Raw genomic sequence first — 18,145 nt, forward strand, 5'->3', positions numbered from 1 at the left:
AAATTTTACCCCACCATTTTGTTTGGGTTTCATAAGCTTTCATGTGATACCCATATTGGGGGGATGCGTGCAATACACTTGCCAGAAATGCATGGGTAAATCTTTCCAGGGGCGTTTTTACCCCATAGATTTCAATGCCCATAGGGGTTTCTTCAGCCAGATTGATCATCTCGGCCTGTAGTATCACCATGCTGATTTGGAAGAAAATCGTAGGGGCCGCCCTATTGACCGAAAATTTTCATCTTGGGTAAACTTTACCCTGGATGGGTTAATGGGTAAATTTTACCCCACCATTTTGTTTGGGTTTTCATGGGCTTTCATATGATACCCATATTGGGGGATGCGTGCAATACACTTGCCAGAAATGCGTGGGTAAAACTTTCCAAGGGCGTTTTTACCCCATATATTTCAATGCTCATAGAGGTTTCTTCAGCCAGATTGATCATCTCGGCCTGTAGTATCACCATGCCGATTTTGAAGAAAATCGTAGGGGCCGCCCCATTGACCGATAATTTTCATCTTGGGTAAACTTTACCCTGGATGGGGTAATGGGTAAATTTTACCTCATCATTTTGTTTGGGTTTTCATAAGCTTTCATATGATACCCATATTGGGGGGATGCGTGCAATACACTTGTCAGAAATGCGTGGGTAAATCTTTCCAGGGGCGTTTTTACCCCATAGATTTCAATGCCCATAGGGGTTTCTTCAGCCAGATTGATCATTTCGGCCTGTAGTATCACCATGCCGATTTTGAAGAAAATCGTAGGGGCCGCCCCATTGACCGAAAATTTTGATCTTGGGTAAACTTTACCCTGGATGGGGTAATGGGTAAATTTAACCCCACCATTTTGTTTGGGTTTTCATAAGCTTTCATTTGATACCCATATTGGGGGATGCGTGCAATACACTTGCCAGAAATGCGTGGGTAAAACTTTCCAGGGGCGTTTTTACCCCATAGATTTCAATGCCCATAGGGGTTTCTTCAGCCAGATTGATCACCTCGGCCTGTAGTATCACCATGCCGATTTTGAAGAAAATCGTAGGGGCCGCCCCATTGACCGAAAATTTTCATCTTGGATAAACTTTACCCTGGATGGGGTAATGGGTAAATTTAACCCCACCATTTTGTTTGGGTTTTCATAAGCTTTCATTTGATACCCATATTGGGGGGATGCGTGCAATACACTTGCCAGAAATGCGTGGGTAAAACTTTCCAGGGGCGTTTTTACCCCATAGATTTCAATGCCTATAGGGGTTTCTTCAGCCAGATTGATCACCTCGGCCTGTAGTATCACCATGCCGATTTTGAAGAAAATCGTAGGGGCCGCCCCATTGACCGAAAATTTTCATCTTGGATAAACTTTACCCTGGATGGGGTAATGGGTAAATTTTACCCCACCATTTTGTTTGGGTTTCCATAAGCTTTCATATGATACCCATATTGGGGGGATGCGTGCAATACACTTGCCAGAAATGCGTGGGTAAAACTTTCCAGGGGCGTTTTTACCCCATAGATTTCAATGCCCATAGGGGTTTCTTCAGCCAGATTGATCATCTCGGCCTGTAGTATCACCATGCCGATTTTGAAGAAAATCGTAGGGCCGCCCCATTGACCGAAAATTTTCATCTTGGGTAAACTTTACCCTGGATGGGTTAATGGGTAAATTTTACCCCACCATTTTGTTTGGGTTTCATAAGCTTTCATATGATACCCATATTGGGGGGATGCGTGCAATACACTTGCCAGAAATGCGTGGGTAAAACTTTCCAGGGGCGTTTTTACCCCATAGATTTCAATGCCCATAGGGGTTTCTTCAGCCAGATTGATCACCTCGGCCTGTAGTATCACCATGCCGATTTTGATGAAGAAAATCGTAGGGGACGCCCCATTGACCGAAAATTTTCATCTTGGGTAAACTTTACCCTGGATGGGGTAATGGGTAAATTTTACCCCACCATTTTGTTTGGGTTTTCATGGGCTTTCATATGATACCCATATTGGGGGGATGCGTTCAATACACTTGCCAGAAATGCGTGGGTAAAACCTTCCAAGGGCGTTTTTACCCCATAGATTTCAATGCCCATAGGGGTTTCTTCAGCCAGATTGATCATCTCGGCCTGTAGTACCACCATGCCGATTTTGAAGAAAATCGTAGGGGCCGCCCCATTGACCGAAAATTTTCATCTTGGGTAAACTTTACCGCGGATGGGGTAATGGGTAAATTTTACCCCACCATTTTGTTTGGGTTTTCATGGGCTTTCATATGATACCCATATTGGGGGGATGCGTGCAATACACTTGTCAGAAATGCGTGGGTAAATCTTTCCAGGGGCGTTTTTACCCCATATATTTCAATGCCCATAGGGGTTTCTTAAGCCAGATTGATCATCTCGGCCTGTAGTATCACCATGCCGATTTTGAAGAAAATCGTAGGGGCCGCCCCATTGACCGAAAATTTTCATCCTGGTTAAATCATGCTTTTGGCTAAATTGATCGGGTATTTAACCATATCATTAGGTCCGGGGTGAAGAGATCTTTCAAATGGTGGTCTTATTTTTCAGTTTCGCTCAGCCGTTTAGTCGTAAAACGGTTTTTAGATTTTTCCCTAGATTTTTAGATTTTTCCCTAGATTTGGCAGCCCCAATCTGGGTTGGGCCGAATGTGGGCTGAATGTGGGCTAACTTCCGTTACATAGATTCCGTCCGGGTATAGCCCGAGACATGGAAAACATCAGGGGTTAAGTTAGTGGAGTACGGCGGCCCGCCTTTGCTCGCGCATGAAGATGACGGCTGGTCTCCCACGCGCTTATGAAGCTAAAATTGCGTCTCGTGACGCTTTATGAGCTGACAGTACCTTTGATAATGAGGGTGTTTACAATTTTGGTTCTCTTTGAGCGGTTGGTGGCTGCCTATTTCTCTTGGTTGCACGTACTAGGCATTGTGTCTAACAAAAGCTGGAGCCCATGGCTTACCTCAGTGTACTAAGTTTCCGCGTTACCTGCTGGCCTCAATAATAATTATCCGGAACGTTGTTGCACTGCCTTGATTGACAAAACATGCACTTACTAAAATGTATTCAGTCGAAACCTGTATTTTGTCCCGTTAGTGCGTTCGTGATGAAGGAAGCTACCTCAGAATCTAGTGCGTGACGAAATATTGAAACCGATGCTAAAGCAAAATAACATGGTTTAGTTTATCTGAATATTGCTCCTCTTTCCCATCAAGCACGTATATCATGTATCAGCAAAATTTGCAAAGACCAAGCTTTCATATCATGGTAAAATTGTTTTTGTTGCCCTTATGGTTCTTGGGATATTCGAAATATAAATGTGGTACGTTTTTGTGGGACACCCGGTACATGTTTATATTTTCAGGAATGTCTGGGACAGCCCGTTGAATAAAAAATTATAAAGTTTTTACAAAAACGCAATTTTCAAAAAAGGCCATCGATCGATTTTGATAAAAATTACATTTTCGGATTCAGCGCATCGTCAGCTTTCGAATGGTATAAATCGTTTCTTTTGAGCCTGAGATGACCTTCCGACGAACCGTGAGTGGCACTAAGGTAAAGGATGTCTCGGCCGACGTAGTATAGAAGACGACCTTTGATGATGTGAGTGTGGATGATCGACTTTGAATAAGCGCCATAGATACCTGCTGATCTCACCGAACATTCGCCTTGCGTAATCCCCAGACAAAATATCTACATTGAGGAACAGGTCAATTTTGCAACCTCTCCATTACCTATTAGTTAAATCGCGCTGTGCTGGTGGCCTGTGTTTTCCGTGTCATGGTGGGTGGGTGGGTGGGTGGGTGGGTGGGCGTTTTCACGCTACACACTCTAACTTGGCTCCTGGGCCACGTAGCGACACGCGGTAAGCGGTAATTGAAAGAGCGTCAAAATAATGACGGAAACACTTTGTTTAGTTTTCAGGTCAGGTCAATGGTCATGTCGCCAGAGGTCATCAAAGGTCAAATTTAGTCCATTTAAACAATTTTGGAAACTGCCAACGGATAAATCGGGAACCAATAGAGCTACAGCGCCGCGGAAAAGCTTATTCGATAGCCATTTTACAGACCTTTCTGATTATTGCCCTCAGAATTGACCTCGGGTCCACGGTTTACCCTCAAGGTGGCAAAACTACAAAAATATCTGTTATTATGAAAAATGTTTTCTGCAATACCTTTTGCCTCAAGACAGTGACGATATCTATTTTGCCAGCATCGTGTTCCTCCCGTCGAGACGCGTCGAAAGAACTATACGTTGACATTGAAATGTCATTTTAAAAATTTGACCTCAGGTCAAGGTCATGACCTGACCGGAAAGGGTCATGCTGCATATCAGTCGATCCGTATCGTCGAGCTGAACACATCTGACGTAGTTTCACCGCTCTAGCATATTTTTATCAAAAGTTATAGCCAAAAAAACTGCTGGTGACCGTTCATGGCCTGAGATCATGGGCGGCGCCACCGGGGGGGACGGGGGGGACAGGTCCCCCGCTATCGAAAGTTAGGGGGGTACAGTACCCCCCTATCGGCGAGGCCCTTTCAATAGTTGATAATAATGCATTATAGAGCTATCCGTCGCATTTAATGCATCGTTGGTTAATCAAGGCAGGTTCTGAATAAAGATTGCTGTTGGGATGCATCGCAAGGGGTCCTGGCCATCTGCAAAAGGTGTGGAGCTGTGATGCCTGTAGTTATAAGGTGATCGGCAGGGCCTCGGGGATCGTGCCCCCTTTTTGGGGCGCCAGGCAGGGTTATTACTTATTACCTCCCCACCCCACTGCCAGACCCCATTGCCGATAAAACCAAGCTCACTGAAATTCCATAGATTTCCGTTACTATATGAAAATTTTCCATTCCTAATTAGTCAAATTCAAGCATGGCAGTTCTACCACAGGAACCATTTGAAATCTATGCCATTTAACCCCAGCACTTGTGGGGAGAAGTGTTCGGATAGATCACAGGCAGGACCAAAAAAGCACGCAGTAGCCCAAGACCTTATAATTGGATATAGCATCGGCTCCCTCTCGTCAAGGGGTTCGATAGCACTCGTTTTTTTTTTCTGCAAAACTAAGTTCGGTCGGCGGCCGAACGGCTGGGGGTCTTATCGAGCCCCCCATCCCTCCCCTTCTTACGTCAGCGGCTGTGAAAATGCCATTACCAGCGGTTGAAACATGGCAGTTGCTTTTGCATGAGTGCACGAAAGGGTTTTAGGTCCGTGATACGTGAAAGGTTCTACATGAAAATTGAGATACACCAGCTTATCAAATTGTGCTCACTGTGGTGCGCTCGGTTTTACCTTGGCTAGTCTTTGAATTCTGGGGTGAAACAGACCAGTCAAGAAACCTGTTCCATAAGGAGAGACACTAATGCTAAAGAGATGTGGGATGAGGTTTCCAGAGACCTTCATTACCTCCCAAAGGGGGTGCCCCGCCATTTGCCAATCCCTGCTGTAGTTGTTACGATTGGAGGGTGAATATGAGAACGATGCAGGTCGTGCCAGCTCGGTCATGACGAACACAATGGTGCCGACATCACAGCTCTACTGCCATTTTTGACGAAGTTAATCAACAAGCACCGGAATCCTACCCTGGGGCATTTCACCTGCAGAGGTCGCCGGACCTGAGACCCTTTCACTCAATTTTTTCAACGGTGCATGCGCTCGTTTTTCCCGCGAAGCTCTTGGCAAGTAAAATCCATCAGAAAGTGTGATCAAATAACGGCTGGTGACCTTCCATGACCTAGCATGACCTTTTGAGTGACCACCGATGACATGACCACTGACGGCTAGCCATTAGCTTCACCCTGCCCGTTGCATATGGATCAGGTGGTGATGTCATGATTCTGAAATTATATTGCAGTTTTGGCGCACTTGTCAGAGCAGAAGACATTCCCACTTTTCCTCCATGACTATATGATGGTGAAGCCCTGAAGCTGACCAGACGTAAGATCGAAAATTTGAAAGTACGAAACGTAAGAATAGCTGGCACTGCTACTCATACCTAAGCAATTCGTAGCTTGTAGGAAACCAGCTTTGAGTTGGCAAGACTGCAAAATTTGATTTAGAGGCAAGGATGCTTGAAAAGGTGATCGATCCTAGGTGTCCTGGATAAGTTTGGAAACGGGATGCACCATTCGATGTGTTTTGGGCCTTGCCAAGTTTCGCGGCGTTACGTGCCTCGTTTTTTTTTTTTTTTGCATACACGATCAGTATCTACTTTTGGGATTTTCGATTTTCGGTCCCCGTCCCCCCCTATCGAAAACCCGTGGCGCCGCCCCTGCCTGAGATGACCTCATGAGCATTAGGGTGACCGGTTTTGCAAAAAGTTTCGAAAAGTTTTGCTCCCCAGGTCTAATCTAACGTATTTGGGGGTGCTGATCACGAATCCGGCGGAAAAATATAAAATTCGAATTTTTTTTGACCGCCCCGGCTCTTTGAATATTTCCGGTTTTCTCAATTTTTGCATGTTTTTGAATAATATGATGAATGTAATGAAAATTTATTAACAATGTATCGCTAAATGCATGTACCAGTCGATTCGGCATACAGCGGCGTCGAAATCGGCACGCCGCCTGCTTCACCGGCCTCGCAGGAAAGCATAAGGCTCGGAAGGTTTGCGTTAGTTACCCGATTCTCTCCATAGATGGCGCTGGCGTAGCCGCCCGCTGGCCGGTCGTTGCCGTGCCGTTCACAGCCCCGGCAGTCACTTGCGACCGTCGTGGTCGTTATGCTACGTCTATCAAAGCACGACAGAAATGTTCACTTCATTTTTATGTTACTTCAGACACATTTTAGACCTAATGTTGATTTGGATAAATGACTATCGTGAATTGGCGAAATAGTGGAGTGCGCTCGGGAGCCATTTACAATAGCGAGGAACGTAGGTGGATTGATCTGAGTAACATATGACACTGCGTTCACGGTTGATATGAAGTTTATTCACACTATGTAGTCGGGTGACATGAGAACAAAGTGACTAACATACCTTGTGTACGACAGGCGACACATGGATGAAGCTAATGCTACTTTTTCATTTTGTTTCGGTAGGCCCGTTTGTTCAGAGCGTAGCCGTCCTGTCGGTCTAAGCCTGTTACAGCTGTGACTGATTCGGTGGTCAGCTTTACAGCCCTTCCGGTGGATTGGGTATGGCAGGGGAGCCCCGTTTTAAGGGGAGTCTGTAGAAGGTCGCGCAACTCATCCTCGCTCATGTGCCGTACACAACGGGGCTCAATGTCTCGGCCCTCGTCAACCGCTCGCTGCACGTTAACCAGTTCCATATAGTTGTTCGCTTGAACGTTAATTTCCGGCAGCCGGAAGTGCCGAATGGGCTGCTGCTGTGGCGGTGGGGGTGGCAGCTTTGGCGGCGGTCGTGGCGGCGGTGCCGGCGGCGGCGGTGGTGGTGGTGGTGGTGGTGGTGGTGGTGGTGGTGGTGATGGCCGCCGCCGTTTCAGACGCCGCTGCTGCTGTTGTGGCGGTGGCGGTGGTGGTGGTGGCGGTGGCCGCCGCCTCTGTCGCCGCTGCTTCTGCTGTGGCGGGGGCATGGCATTAGGGCAGATGCAGTCCGCATAATCCAGAGCATTCGTCAAAAAAGGCAGCGACAGGAGCAGCCGCCGTTCCCGCCCCCGCCACAGCAGGAGCAGCGGCGACAGAGGCGGCGGCCATCGCCACCACCACCACCGCCACCGCCGCCGCCGCCGCCGCCGGCGCCGCCGCCGCCGCCGCCACAGCAGCAGCAGCGGCGTCTGAAACGGCGGCGGCCATCACCACCACCACCACCACCACCACCACCACCACCGCCGGCACCGCGGCCACGACCGCCGCCAAAGCTGCCACCCCCACCGCCACAGCAGCAGCCCATTCGGCACTTCCGGCTGCCGGAAATTAACGTTCAAGCGAACAACTATATGGAACTGGTTAACGTGCAGCGAGCGGTTGACGAGGGCCGAGACATTGAGCCCCGTTGTGTACGGCACATGAGCGAGGATGAGTTGCGCGACCTTCTACAGACTCCCCTTAAAACGGGGCTCCCCTGCCATACCCAATCCACCGGAAGGGCTGTAAAGCTGACCACCGAATCAGTCACAGCTGTAACAGGCTTAGACCGACAGGACGGCTACGCTCTGAACAAACGGGCCTACCGAAACAAAATGAAAAAGTAGCATTAGCTTCATCCATGTGTCGCCTGTCGTACACAAGGTATGTTAGTCACTTTGTTCTCATGTCACCTGACTACATAGTGTGAATAAACTTCATATCAACAGTGAACGCAGTGTCATATGTTACTCAGATCAATCCACCTACGTTCCTCGCTATTGTAAATGGCTCCCGAGCGCACTCCACTATTTCGCCAATTCACGATAGTCATTTATCCAATTCAACATTAGGTCTAAAATATGTCTGAAGTAACATAAAAATGAAGTGAACATTTCTGTCGTGCTTTGATAGACGTAGCATAACGACCACGACGGTCGCAAGTGACCGCCGGGGCTGTGAACGGCACGGCAACGACCGGCCGGCGGGCGGCTACGCCAGCGCCATCTATGGAGAGAATCGGGTAACTAACGCAAACCTTCCGAGTCTTATGCTTTCCTGCGAGGCCGGTGAAGCAGGCGGCGTGCCGATTTCGACGCCGCTGTATGCCGAATCGACTGGTACATGCATTTAGCGATACATTGTTAATAAATTTTCATTACATTCATCATATTATTCAAAAACATGCAAAAATTGAGAAAACCGGAAATATTCAAAGAGCCGGGGCGGTCAAAAAAAAATCGAATTTTATATTTTTTCCGCCGGATTCGTGATCAGCACCCCCAAATACGTTAGATTAGACCTGGGGAGCAAAACTTTTCGAAACTTTTTGCAAAACCGGTCACCCTAATGAGCATACAGAAGAGTCACAACTCACAGGTGCATTTTTCCTATTCAGTGTGTTTTGTTTACCTATAAACCGATGTTTGAGAGGGCATTGAACAACATTCGTCCAAAAGAGGCGCATTTCATAGTTTCTCCCATTAACTTGTAATGGAGATGTCGCAAAATTGACCTGACCTTAGGTCACAAATATCAAAAGTCCGAGATAAACATGTTATACACATTGTTAGTCTCATCAATCTCTGAAAGTTTCAAAAGTGATCGTTCAGTCGGTGTAGCTATCGCGAGTCTTTAAACTTTTTCTGAGGTAAGGTCACTTGACGTCACCTGGTGACCTTGACCTTGAACGACCCGGGTCTGAAATTTTCTCAAATTGTGTGGAAAAGATGTATAAACATGTGTACCAAAAATGATGGCGCTTGGCGACGCCGTTTTGAGACATTCGCGAAAAACCTAAGGGGAAGGGCGTAAGAACGCACCGCCCACCCCCCCCCTCCCTCCCCCCCCCCCCAGCACGGCGCAGTTTAATGGGAGAAAATTGAAATGCTCTCCTTCTGAACGAAAACACCCTCGACATCGGGATACAGGTAGAGGTATACCGGGTGGCCCAGAAAAAACGTTCCGAACTTTGGAGGCCTATATATCAAATTCGAATGCAATTAACGAGACAAAATTTTCAGCAAGTTTGCGTCATTTCTTTGCGCATTGGTATGCTAAATTATAACACTATACCATCATTTTCAAGCTGGCAATCTTGAGTTGAATTAAGCAAGACGTTTTTGCTTTTTTTGCCGATGTCAAACGATAGTGATGATTGGGTTAGACGGCCCCATGTTATAAAAAAGAATAGAAAAATAGAGCATGTGAATGAAACCAACACGTATGTTCTTATTTTAAATATTTGTGTCTCACTTATGTGCCAAATATTCAAATACTGAGCCAAAATGGTGCTCATGGATGCCATTCGTTTTAACACCAAATCATGATTCGTGGCACGGTGCATGGATTACTGCTGATTACCCTCCTTTCAGTAGATCAAATTGTAAGTCGACCGGATAAGGAAAACAAACTAAAACAGACTAGTTCCTGTGCCAGAAGACCACATAACATTTTATGAAAAACAACATTGCCAGCAGATGACAAAAAAGAAAACTGGTTGAAAAGCTACCTTTTCCCAGGAATGTCAGCCAGGAAAGCATTTGAGGCACAAGATGGTTAGAAAACTGGAAACTTCTTCCGATGCCACTGGCACAGAGCCATCGTGGTTGCCTGATGGAATGTGTCATCGTGAGACCCGAACCATCAATGAGACTAGCTGCCAGTAGCAGCCATGGCTCTAGGCCGTGGTGCCGAGGGGTGAAAGTGACCTGTTCACTCACATTTTTGAGTAAACATCGGAGCAAAAAAGTAATTTTTACATGGCATGCTTGAAACATGAACCGTTTAAAAAGTAATTTACCGAACACCATGAAAATCACACCATTTACTGAAAATGTGTGCCGCATTGACTATTCGAAGTTTCAATGTTGTATCTTTATCACTTTCTGAGAAATATTGATTTAAAGTTGGGAACGTTTTTTCTGGGCCACCCGGTATATGGCACATTTCATCGGAAAATTTCACTCATGATGTGACCACTTTTATGTTACTGAGGTCATCTCAGGTCATGAAAGGTCTCCAGTAGGTTTTGAACAATAAGTTTTGATAGAGATATGGTAGAGCAATGAAACGCCTTATATAATTATTTTCCTTCTCGACAATACGGATCGACTAATATGTAATATTGTAATATGACCTTTCCCGGCTAGGTGATGACCTTCACCTTAGGTCAAATTCTCAAAATACCCTTAAACGTCAAATTCTAGTTCATTTGATTAGTCTCGAAAAATGGAACACGATGCCGGTTAAACTAATCTCGTGCAGGTCTGAACCAAAAGGTGTTACAGGTAAACGTCCAACGCGAATCCGTATATTTTAAGGCTAAAACGTTTACCTACCTTTGGTCAAATCTGAGATAATTTATAAGAAAGAGCATAAAAAGAGGTATCGATAGCGCTTTGCTGCGGCGCTGTCAATCTCTTTCTGAATCCTGACTTATGCGCCGCTTTGTCAAAAAATGCCAAAATCGGCGAAATTTGATTTTTGGTTGTGTCTGGTGACCTGACCTTCGACCAGTTCGACCTAACCTTAACAATGACCTGAGTAGTTTTATAATAGTTTTGACGCTCTTTCGAACGCCGCCTACTGCGTGTCTCGACGTGGCCCACAAGCTGAGTTAGAAGTGGGTGTTCAAACACCCCCAGCAGGTTCAATTAAAAAACGCATACGCTGGGGGCGGTACCGCACTGCTATGCGGGGGCGGCATCGCAATAATGGGCGGCACTGCGCCTTAAGGGGTAGCACTTGCATTGAGGATTGGCATTGTACGGTGAAGGGGCGGCGTCGCAAATTGAGGGGCGGTATTGCAACGAGGGGTGGCACTAACGAGGTTGCCTTATAAGAAACGCTTGGCACATCCTAGCCCAGCTCGGCGCCGCCTGGCTACTGCATCTTGAAAAAGGCCCTTGGTGTCGATGAGAAAGCCCCATTGTCAAATAATTACCTAGCGTCAGTGGTTTCAGGAGAGGGGGGGGGGGGGCGCTATCGATCTTGAATGGGGCGGGGCGCCATTGATCTCGGATGGTCCGATTGGGATTTTCAGAGGGGCGCCAGTGGTTTCATAGGGTCGCCATTAATCTAGGATGGGTCGACTGAAGTCCCGGTTCAGGTAGGCGCCAGTGGCTCTTGAGGGGCGCCAGCGATCTCTGATTGATGGGGGCGACTGTGATCTTTAGACTGTGTTGAATGCACCATTTGGCATGGATGGGGCCACTGTTGCCTTCAGCAGCTGTGGCCCCACGCTCTGGAGGGGCGCTTTGAGCTTGGGTGGGGCGACTGTAGTGTCAAGGGGCGTTGTCTCGGATGGGGCGAATGTGATTTTCAGAGGGGTGCCGGGTACTCTAAGAAGGGTGCCATTGGTTTCAGAGGGTTGCCATCGATCTTAACCCTCGCCCGTATAGGGGGGGGGGGGTCGAACGGACCCCCCCCCCCTCGGTTTTTCGCGAATAACTCGCGTAAAAAGCGGCCGATCGCAACGAAACTTTCAGTACCCTCGCGTTTATCAATTTTACACCTACCCTGAAATTTTCATGACCCTGACCTTAATGACCTTTGACCTGTGACCTACTTTTCGAGACCATGTTTGGCCGGAATCGCAATTCGGCGTATGTCGGCTCGCATTAGCGGCGCTTTGCAGTCTTTTCGTGGTTTTAAGCGTTCAAACATAGGATATGATGTTGCTCCCATGCATTAGGGTGGGTGTCAAGGTCAACGGAAGGTCAGGTCAGGCCATTGACCTTTGATGACCTCGATTCACTTTTTCGAGTTTTACATGTTGCTAGGCCAGTTTTAGGAGCTGAATTCGAATTAATTTAGCAACCATATGAACATTTACGAAGTAGTTTTGGTGCCTTCGTAACATGTTACGAAGCTGTCAGAGGCGGTTGCCACCTACTGCGAATGCCCTTACTGGTTGACCTGACCTGACCTGACCCGACCTGGCCTAAATGAACGAAGACATCATCTGTGATCAACACTAACATGATATTCGTGATCAGCACCCCGAAAAACCCCTTAGCAGCCACGCTTTACGACTTTCTAACAGGTCCCGATTTTCCCGACTTTTGGGTCATTGACCTGACCTGGAAGGTCAACCGATGACCTAGGACCTTAAAATTGGGTACCATCGGCTTCCTCTCGTCACGGGCAACACGCTCATTTTTTCCGCGAAGCTCTAGCTCGATCATGGGCGAAACGGCGAGGGGGTTCCAACGGACCCCCCCCCCCCCATACGTTCGCGGCTGAAAAAACACCAATACGGGCGAGGGTTAAGATGAGGCAGCTGTAATCTCCGTTTAGATGGGCGCCAGTGACTTTTGAGGGGCGCCAGCGATCTCGGATGAGGACGACTGTGATCTTCAGAAGCGCGCCGGACGCTCTGAAGGGGCGTCGTTGGGCTTGAATGGCGACTCAAGTCTCAATTGGAACAACTTCAGCCTCAAGGGGGGGGGCGCTAGTGGCTCTTGAGGGCGCTATTTATCTCGGATAGGGCGACTGTGATCTTGAGAAGAATGCGGGTGCCTTAGCACGCGCAGTGGAAGGGGGGCGGATTTCGCCCACCCCTCTTGTTTTTCGCCAATAACTCGCGCCGCAAACATAATATTAATGTGAAATTTTGGCTACCTGTCCAGAATTGAATTGCGGATCTTACCGTGCCAGAAATAAGAAAATCGGTTCACAACTTTTCTAGAAATAGCGGTGTAAAGTCAAACATCCTGCCGCGGCGGCGGCGCGGCGGCCGGCGCTAGCCGTTACGCGCCGCCTGAATTGTAGACTGTGCCGGGGCGGGACGGTTCCGTCTTTACATCGCGCTCCTTACCGCTGATTAGATTAGATTCTCGTCAAATTTGGTGAGAAGACTGAGAAATGTACAGGCAATCATATGGTCAAAGAATTTTGAAAATCGGCCGGTAACAACTTGAGTTATGAGTGTGTAAACACAAAATTGTGAATGCCGTGTTTCCCGCGTCGGCCGATCCCGCTTCAGCCGGCGACATCTTACCCTTACCAGGCTTCTAACTGCCATATTTATTGTTGGATTAACTAGAAATTCACCATACATACTCACAAATGTTTGGTCTTTCGTATAGTGAAAGAAAAAAGAAAATCGGCCGGTAACTTTTTGAGTTATCTGCGTGTAAACGCAAAAAAGTCGCAAATATGGCAGATTTGACCACATTTGACCTCATTTGACCTTGAAGATATTGACCTAGGGTCATGAAACTCACACACAACAGAGTTCCCCATGGCCCCCACCTACCCTCCAAATTTCGTTTTTCTAGCTCCAGTGGGAGCTGAGATCTTAGGGGGGGGCGACATCCGCCCCCCCCCCCTTCCACTGGGCGTAGTACTCGCAACCCTTCCACTGCGCGTGTTAGAGGGGCGCCAGTGGTTTCAGGGGGCGCCATCGATCTTGAATGGGGCCGATTGGGGCAGCTGTGAACTTCAGAGGGGCGCCGGGTGCTTAAAGGGGCGCCATCAACCTTTAACCCGCGCGGGGCTGGGGTCTCCAGCCGAACGCGCGGGGCTGGGGGGGGGGGGTGTAAATTTTACCCCCCCCCCCTGTTATCTCCCGAACTAATGGTCCGATTTGGAAAATTCAAACGCCAATCGAAAGATCTCATCACGAACAACTAAAAACATGTACTTAATTTTAAGTTTGAGGTCAAGGTCAAGGTCAGGTCAAGGGTACAAATTGCAAGTTCCTACAGTATCGGCCTTGCACCGTAGTTGCCGAAGAATGGAGTCATGGACTGAGACTGATCGCCCAAAACGTGTTCTTAGGCTACCAAGACAATATTCGTTGCATACACTATCATTCAGAGGTCAAGGTCAAGGTCAGGTCAGGTCAGGTCACCAAAAACAAAATGTAGAAAAGGGCATGTGCGACACATGTTTTATGTGTCATTTTACTAATAGAATTCAATAGGCACACTCAATAAGTGATATGGACCACCTCTGGATGAATTTCAGGTCGAGGTCAGGTCAAGGTCAGGTCAAGTGAGGTCAAATTTTGAAATTGGTTGTTAAGGCCTAAAAGGGTGTCTACCTGATGCAGTTTTTCACGGCGAATCGAATGGTGCTATTTTTGTTTCCGTACGAGGTCTAGAACTTCCAAAAAAATCATTTTTCAAAATTTTTGTGTGTCGTGACGTCATAAAATTTTGAATAACTCCCACATTTTTGAACCGATTCTTCTAAAACTTGGTATGTAGATGCACATAGACCACTTCCCTGACATATATTCCGGTTTTTTCGATACACTCAAAATTTTGGATTCTATAATCATTTTCCCAAAAAAGTCAGTTTTTTGAAAAAATGTGGGCCAAAATCCAAAATTTTCAAAAAACCGAGATAGCCATTTTATAGAAAAAGTAGATTTACGTATATCCTTTTTTGTTACGTCTTGATTCCTTTAAAAATGAAGATGTTAGCGGCGTTTGAACTTTTGCCGCTTTTGAGGCGAAAATGGCGAACAGGACGTCACTAAAACGTCAATTTCTCAAAAAATATCCGACGGATTTCGCTCAAATTTTCAGGGAACGTGTCAAATTGATGTAAGAAAAGGTACTGAAAGTTTGGCGGCGCTGCGCGCCGCCGTTTTTGAGATATTGCAAAAATTCGCGAGGGAGGGGTAAAATTTACCCCCCAGCCCCGCGCGGGTTAAAGGGGCGACTGTTCCGTTCAGCTGGGTGCCAGCGGCTCTTCAGGGGCGCCATCGACCCTGGGGGTTCGGAATATTCTGGTTTCCGGAGGGGCGCCCTTCATAATTGGTGGCTCAGGTCCTAGTTGGGGGTGTCCTGGAGAACATTCGGGTGTCCAGGCACCCCGAAAGAGATAGTAAGTTTGATCCCTGCCTTCACATCACTCTTTAATTCATGTTCCCTCTGTAAAACGGCATCAGCCTAGTCGGCGCTAATTGGGGCGCCATCTGGGCGGCTGGGCGGAAAGGGGGCCATGGCCCCCATGCCCCCCCCCCCCCTGAATACGCCACTGGTCGCCTCTTTGTAGGCCCTGCTGCTTAACATTGTACAGCCCTCGGCAGACTGCGTGGAAGGTATTCTTTTTTCGACAAAACCGATAATAGCTCAAAGGCTATGTTATCAGTCGGGCGGAACTCACTGCAAATAGATGCGCCATGCTCCACTCCTTCGAATGGGTCCATCACTAAACAAGTATAGGCCTTGCGTGGCAGCAAAATGCAAAAGTTTGTTTGGGGACAAATATAAACTTTTGGGTTTTGTTGCCAAACTTGACGGAAAATGAACACGATGATAATGCCAATCTTAGGTGCGGAGTCTCGCACGTCTTGCTGTTGCGATTTTGAGTGACCGATAGCATAGTATTCGCGTTATTCTCGGTTTTGTCGAAAAAAAAAGAATACCTACCACGCAGTTTGCAGAGGGCTGTACCTAAACAGATAGCTGAGTTATTGAGGCTTAACCAAAAAAGTGGGTCAAAGTTGCACGAAACTACGGTACGAACATTTGCGATACTTACTTTTGTCCTACGTACTTTTGCTTACGTACTTAGGTCCTACGTACTGAAGCGATACGTACTTTTGTCTGTAACCTATTTCATCATCACTACATCTGTCACACGTTTTATGGTAAACTAAAGATTATCGAAAACCCATCTGAGATGCTATATCTATATTATATCATGATTTGACCCTTGAGCTGCTAGTCAGCAACAGCTGGGATTTGTGGCGTGCTAAATCGTGAGTTGGACCCATATTGCGTCTATGTACGTTAGTGGCCCTGACCCCGTCCATGTGCGTTGCAGGGAGCACCTGGTGACTCTGAACCTGGCTGGCGGGCAGGTGCCGGCCGACAGAACCGTTGGGCTGGTGCGGCTCACCGATCTGCTCACCTTCATGCCGCAGATCATGTACATGTGCTCTAGCGAGAGCGCCAAGCGACTGCGGCCCAGCTGACTGCGAGCCGCCGATCAATGTGATACTAGTCCTGACCTGCTGTTGCACTACTTATTTATTGGATGACTCTTGAAAAGAATACATGCCTTGTCCTGTTTGTTGTTGGGCCGTAGGAGATTGGCTGATGGCCGTAGGAGTGACCAGACCGGTCGGAGACTCGTCCCACACGCTCTCTTCATCAGCGGCCCCCACCCAGCCGTCCCCTTTCGCGCGCCTCTAAAGGCCGCCTCACACTGGACCTCGCATGCCGGTTGCGAGTTTTTGGGTTTTCGGGTTTCTTCAAAATTGAATAATACAATTTAAGCTGAGTGACCCACACTACCATCTAACAAGCGAGTCTGCATGTTTTTAACTTGCGAGCCACCTTGCATCGCAGTCCAAAAGTTGATTTTGAGTCAACTTTCGATTTTCCTCGCTGCGAGGTCTGCGAGTTCTGCGAGGTTTGCGGGTTTTTCGTTGGAGCCGAATTTTGGTTCGTTGCGCTGGTATTGCGACTTAATGTAATTTTCTGAAGGTGTACCGGCTTCACTGCATTCATGAACTTACTAAGGGAACGATCTAACCACTCTAATTAGTATTATGCCGCCCGCAAACTCAAGACCCGCAAACTCGCAACTCGCATGCGAGGTCCAGTGTGGGGCGGCCTTAAGCCTTGATCGAGAATACACCGGAAAGGACTCGTGAGCAAATGACGGGTCGAAAAGTAGCCACAAAGTTAAGGGTGCGTTTCACGCGTAACGCTATGAGAAACGTTTTTCGTAAATATCTTGAGCATCGTGATCGTTGCTTCGATTGCCTTCGTTTTTGGATATGTTATGAAGGACGTTAACCTCGCCATCACAGAGTGGTTACCGTTGTTCTGCAATCCACATATACTGAGCAATTGAGACAAACATATTGCAAAATCAAAATTTCAAACGAATAGAACTCAATAACGGATTGTCGTACGACTGTGATGTTTGCAGTTTTGGACTGAAGACGTCAAGGAAAACAATTCCTAGCAAGCCTTTTTTTCAAATTTAGTAGGTACTAGGTTTTGCATGATACAATTTTCATCTTGCAGTGCATTGCATGAAAGCCATGACAACAATTTAAAAAATGTGGCTGCTAGGAATCATAAAGACATCGATTCTCTACACAATCCTGTAGAGTGAATCATCATTGCATGCATCACTATGCAGTTCTATTCATTTGAAAGTCATTGCACAGCTAGTTCATAAAATCGCCGAGAGATGTCTCTGGCTGTATGGCCCGCGCGTTTCGACGGTCCCCTCGGCTCGTCACTCAGCGGAGCTTGTTGACACAGTGTCACACCCATTAGTTACGGCGCTCCGCTGGCGTGCGGCCGCCGTCGAGGTGCTCTGAACCCTCCCTGCTAAGTTTCGCCGTGACCAGACGGGTCGGAGACTCATCCCACGGTCTATCCATGAGCGGCGCCCAGCCAGGCGTCTCCTATCGCGCGCCTCTCACTCTTGATCGGGAATACGCCGGGAAGAGCTTGTGAGAAACTGACAACTTTGAAAGAAGTCAGTTTGTGTGAGTGGTATTACGAACAGCGAACAGGTATATTTTGACAATAGGTATTTGACCTGACCTGGGCAGTCGGTACTGAACATAAATAATGAAAATAACCAGCAATACCTACAAATTCCATGGAGACATAGACCC

General features: G+C 47.4%; 1 protein-coding gene across 8 annotated transcripts in view; it reads left to right on the forward strand.

The window, feature by feature from the left end:
* LOC122369262 overlaps window positions 1-16,574 on the forward strand; it is a 125,834-nt gene extending 109,260 nt beyond the window's left edge. For all 8 annotated transcript variants that reach the window (XM_043343859.1, XM_043343862.1, XM_043343860.1 and 5 more), the window contains one exon: window positions 16,327-16,574. In XM_043343859.1, coding sequence (XP_043199794.1) covers window positions 16,327-16,477 — 151 coding nt within the window. In that variant the 3' untranslated portion in view covers window positions 16,478-16,574. The remainder of the gene's footprint in view (window positions 1-16,326) is intronic.
* Window positions 16,575-18,145: the final 1,571 nt, after the last annotated feature.

Source organism: Amphibalanus amphitrite, unplaced genomic scaffold (genome assembly GCF_019059575.1).
Source record: "Amphibalanus amphitrite isolate SeventyFive unplaced genomic scaffold, NRLGWU_Aamphi_draft 001021F_arrow, whole genome shotgun sequence".
Taxonomy (NCBI): domain Eukaryota; kingdom Metazoa; phylum Arthropoda; class Thecostraca; order Balanomorpha; family Balanidae; genus Amphibalanus; species Amphibalanus amphitrite.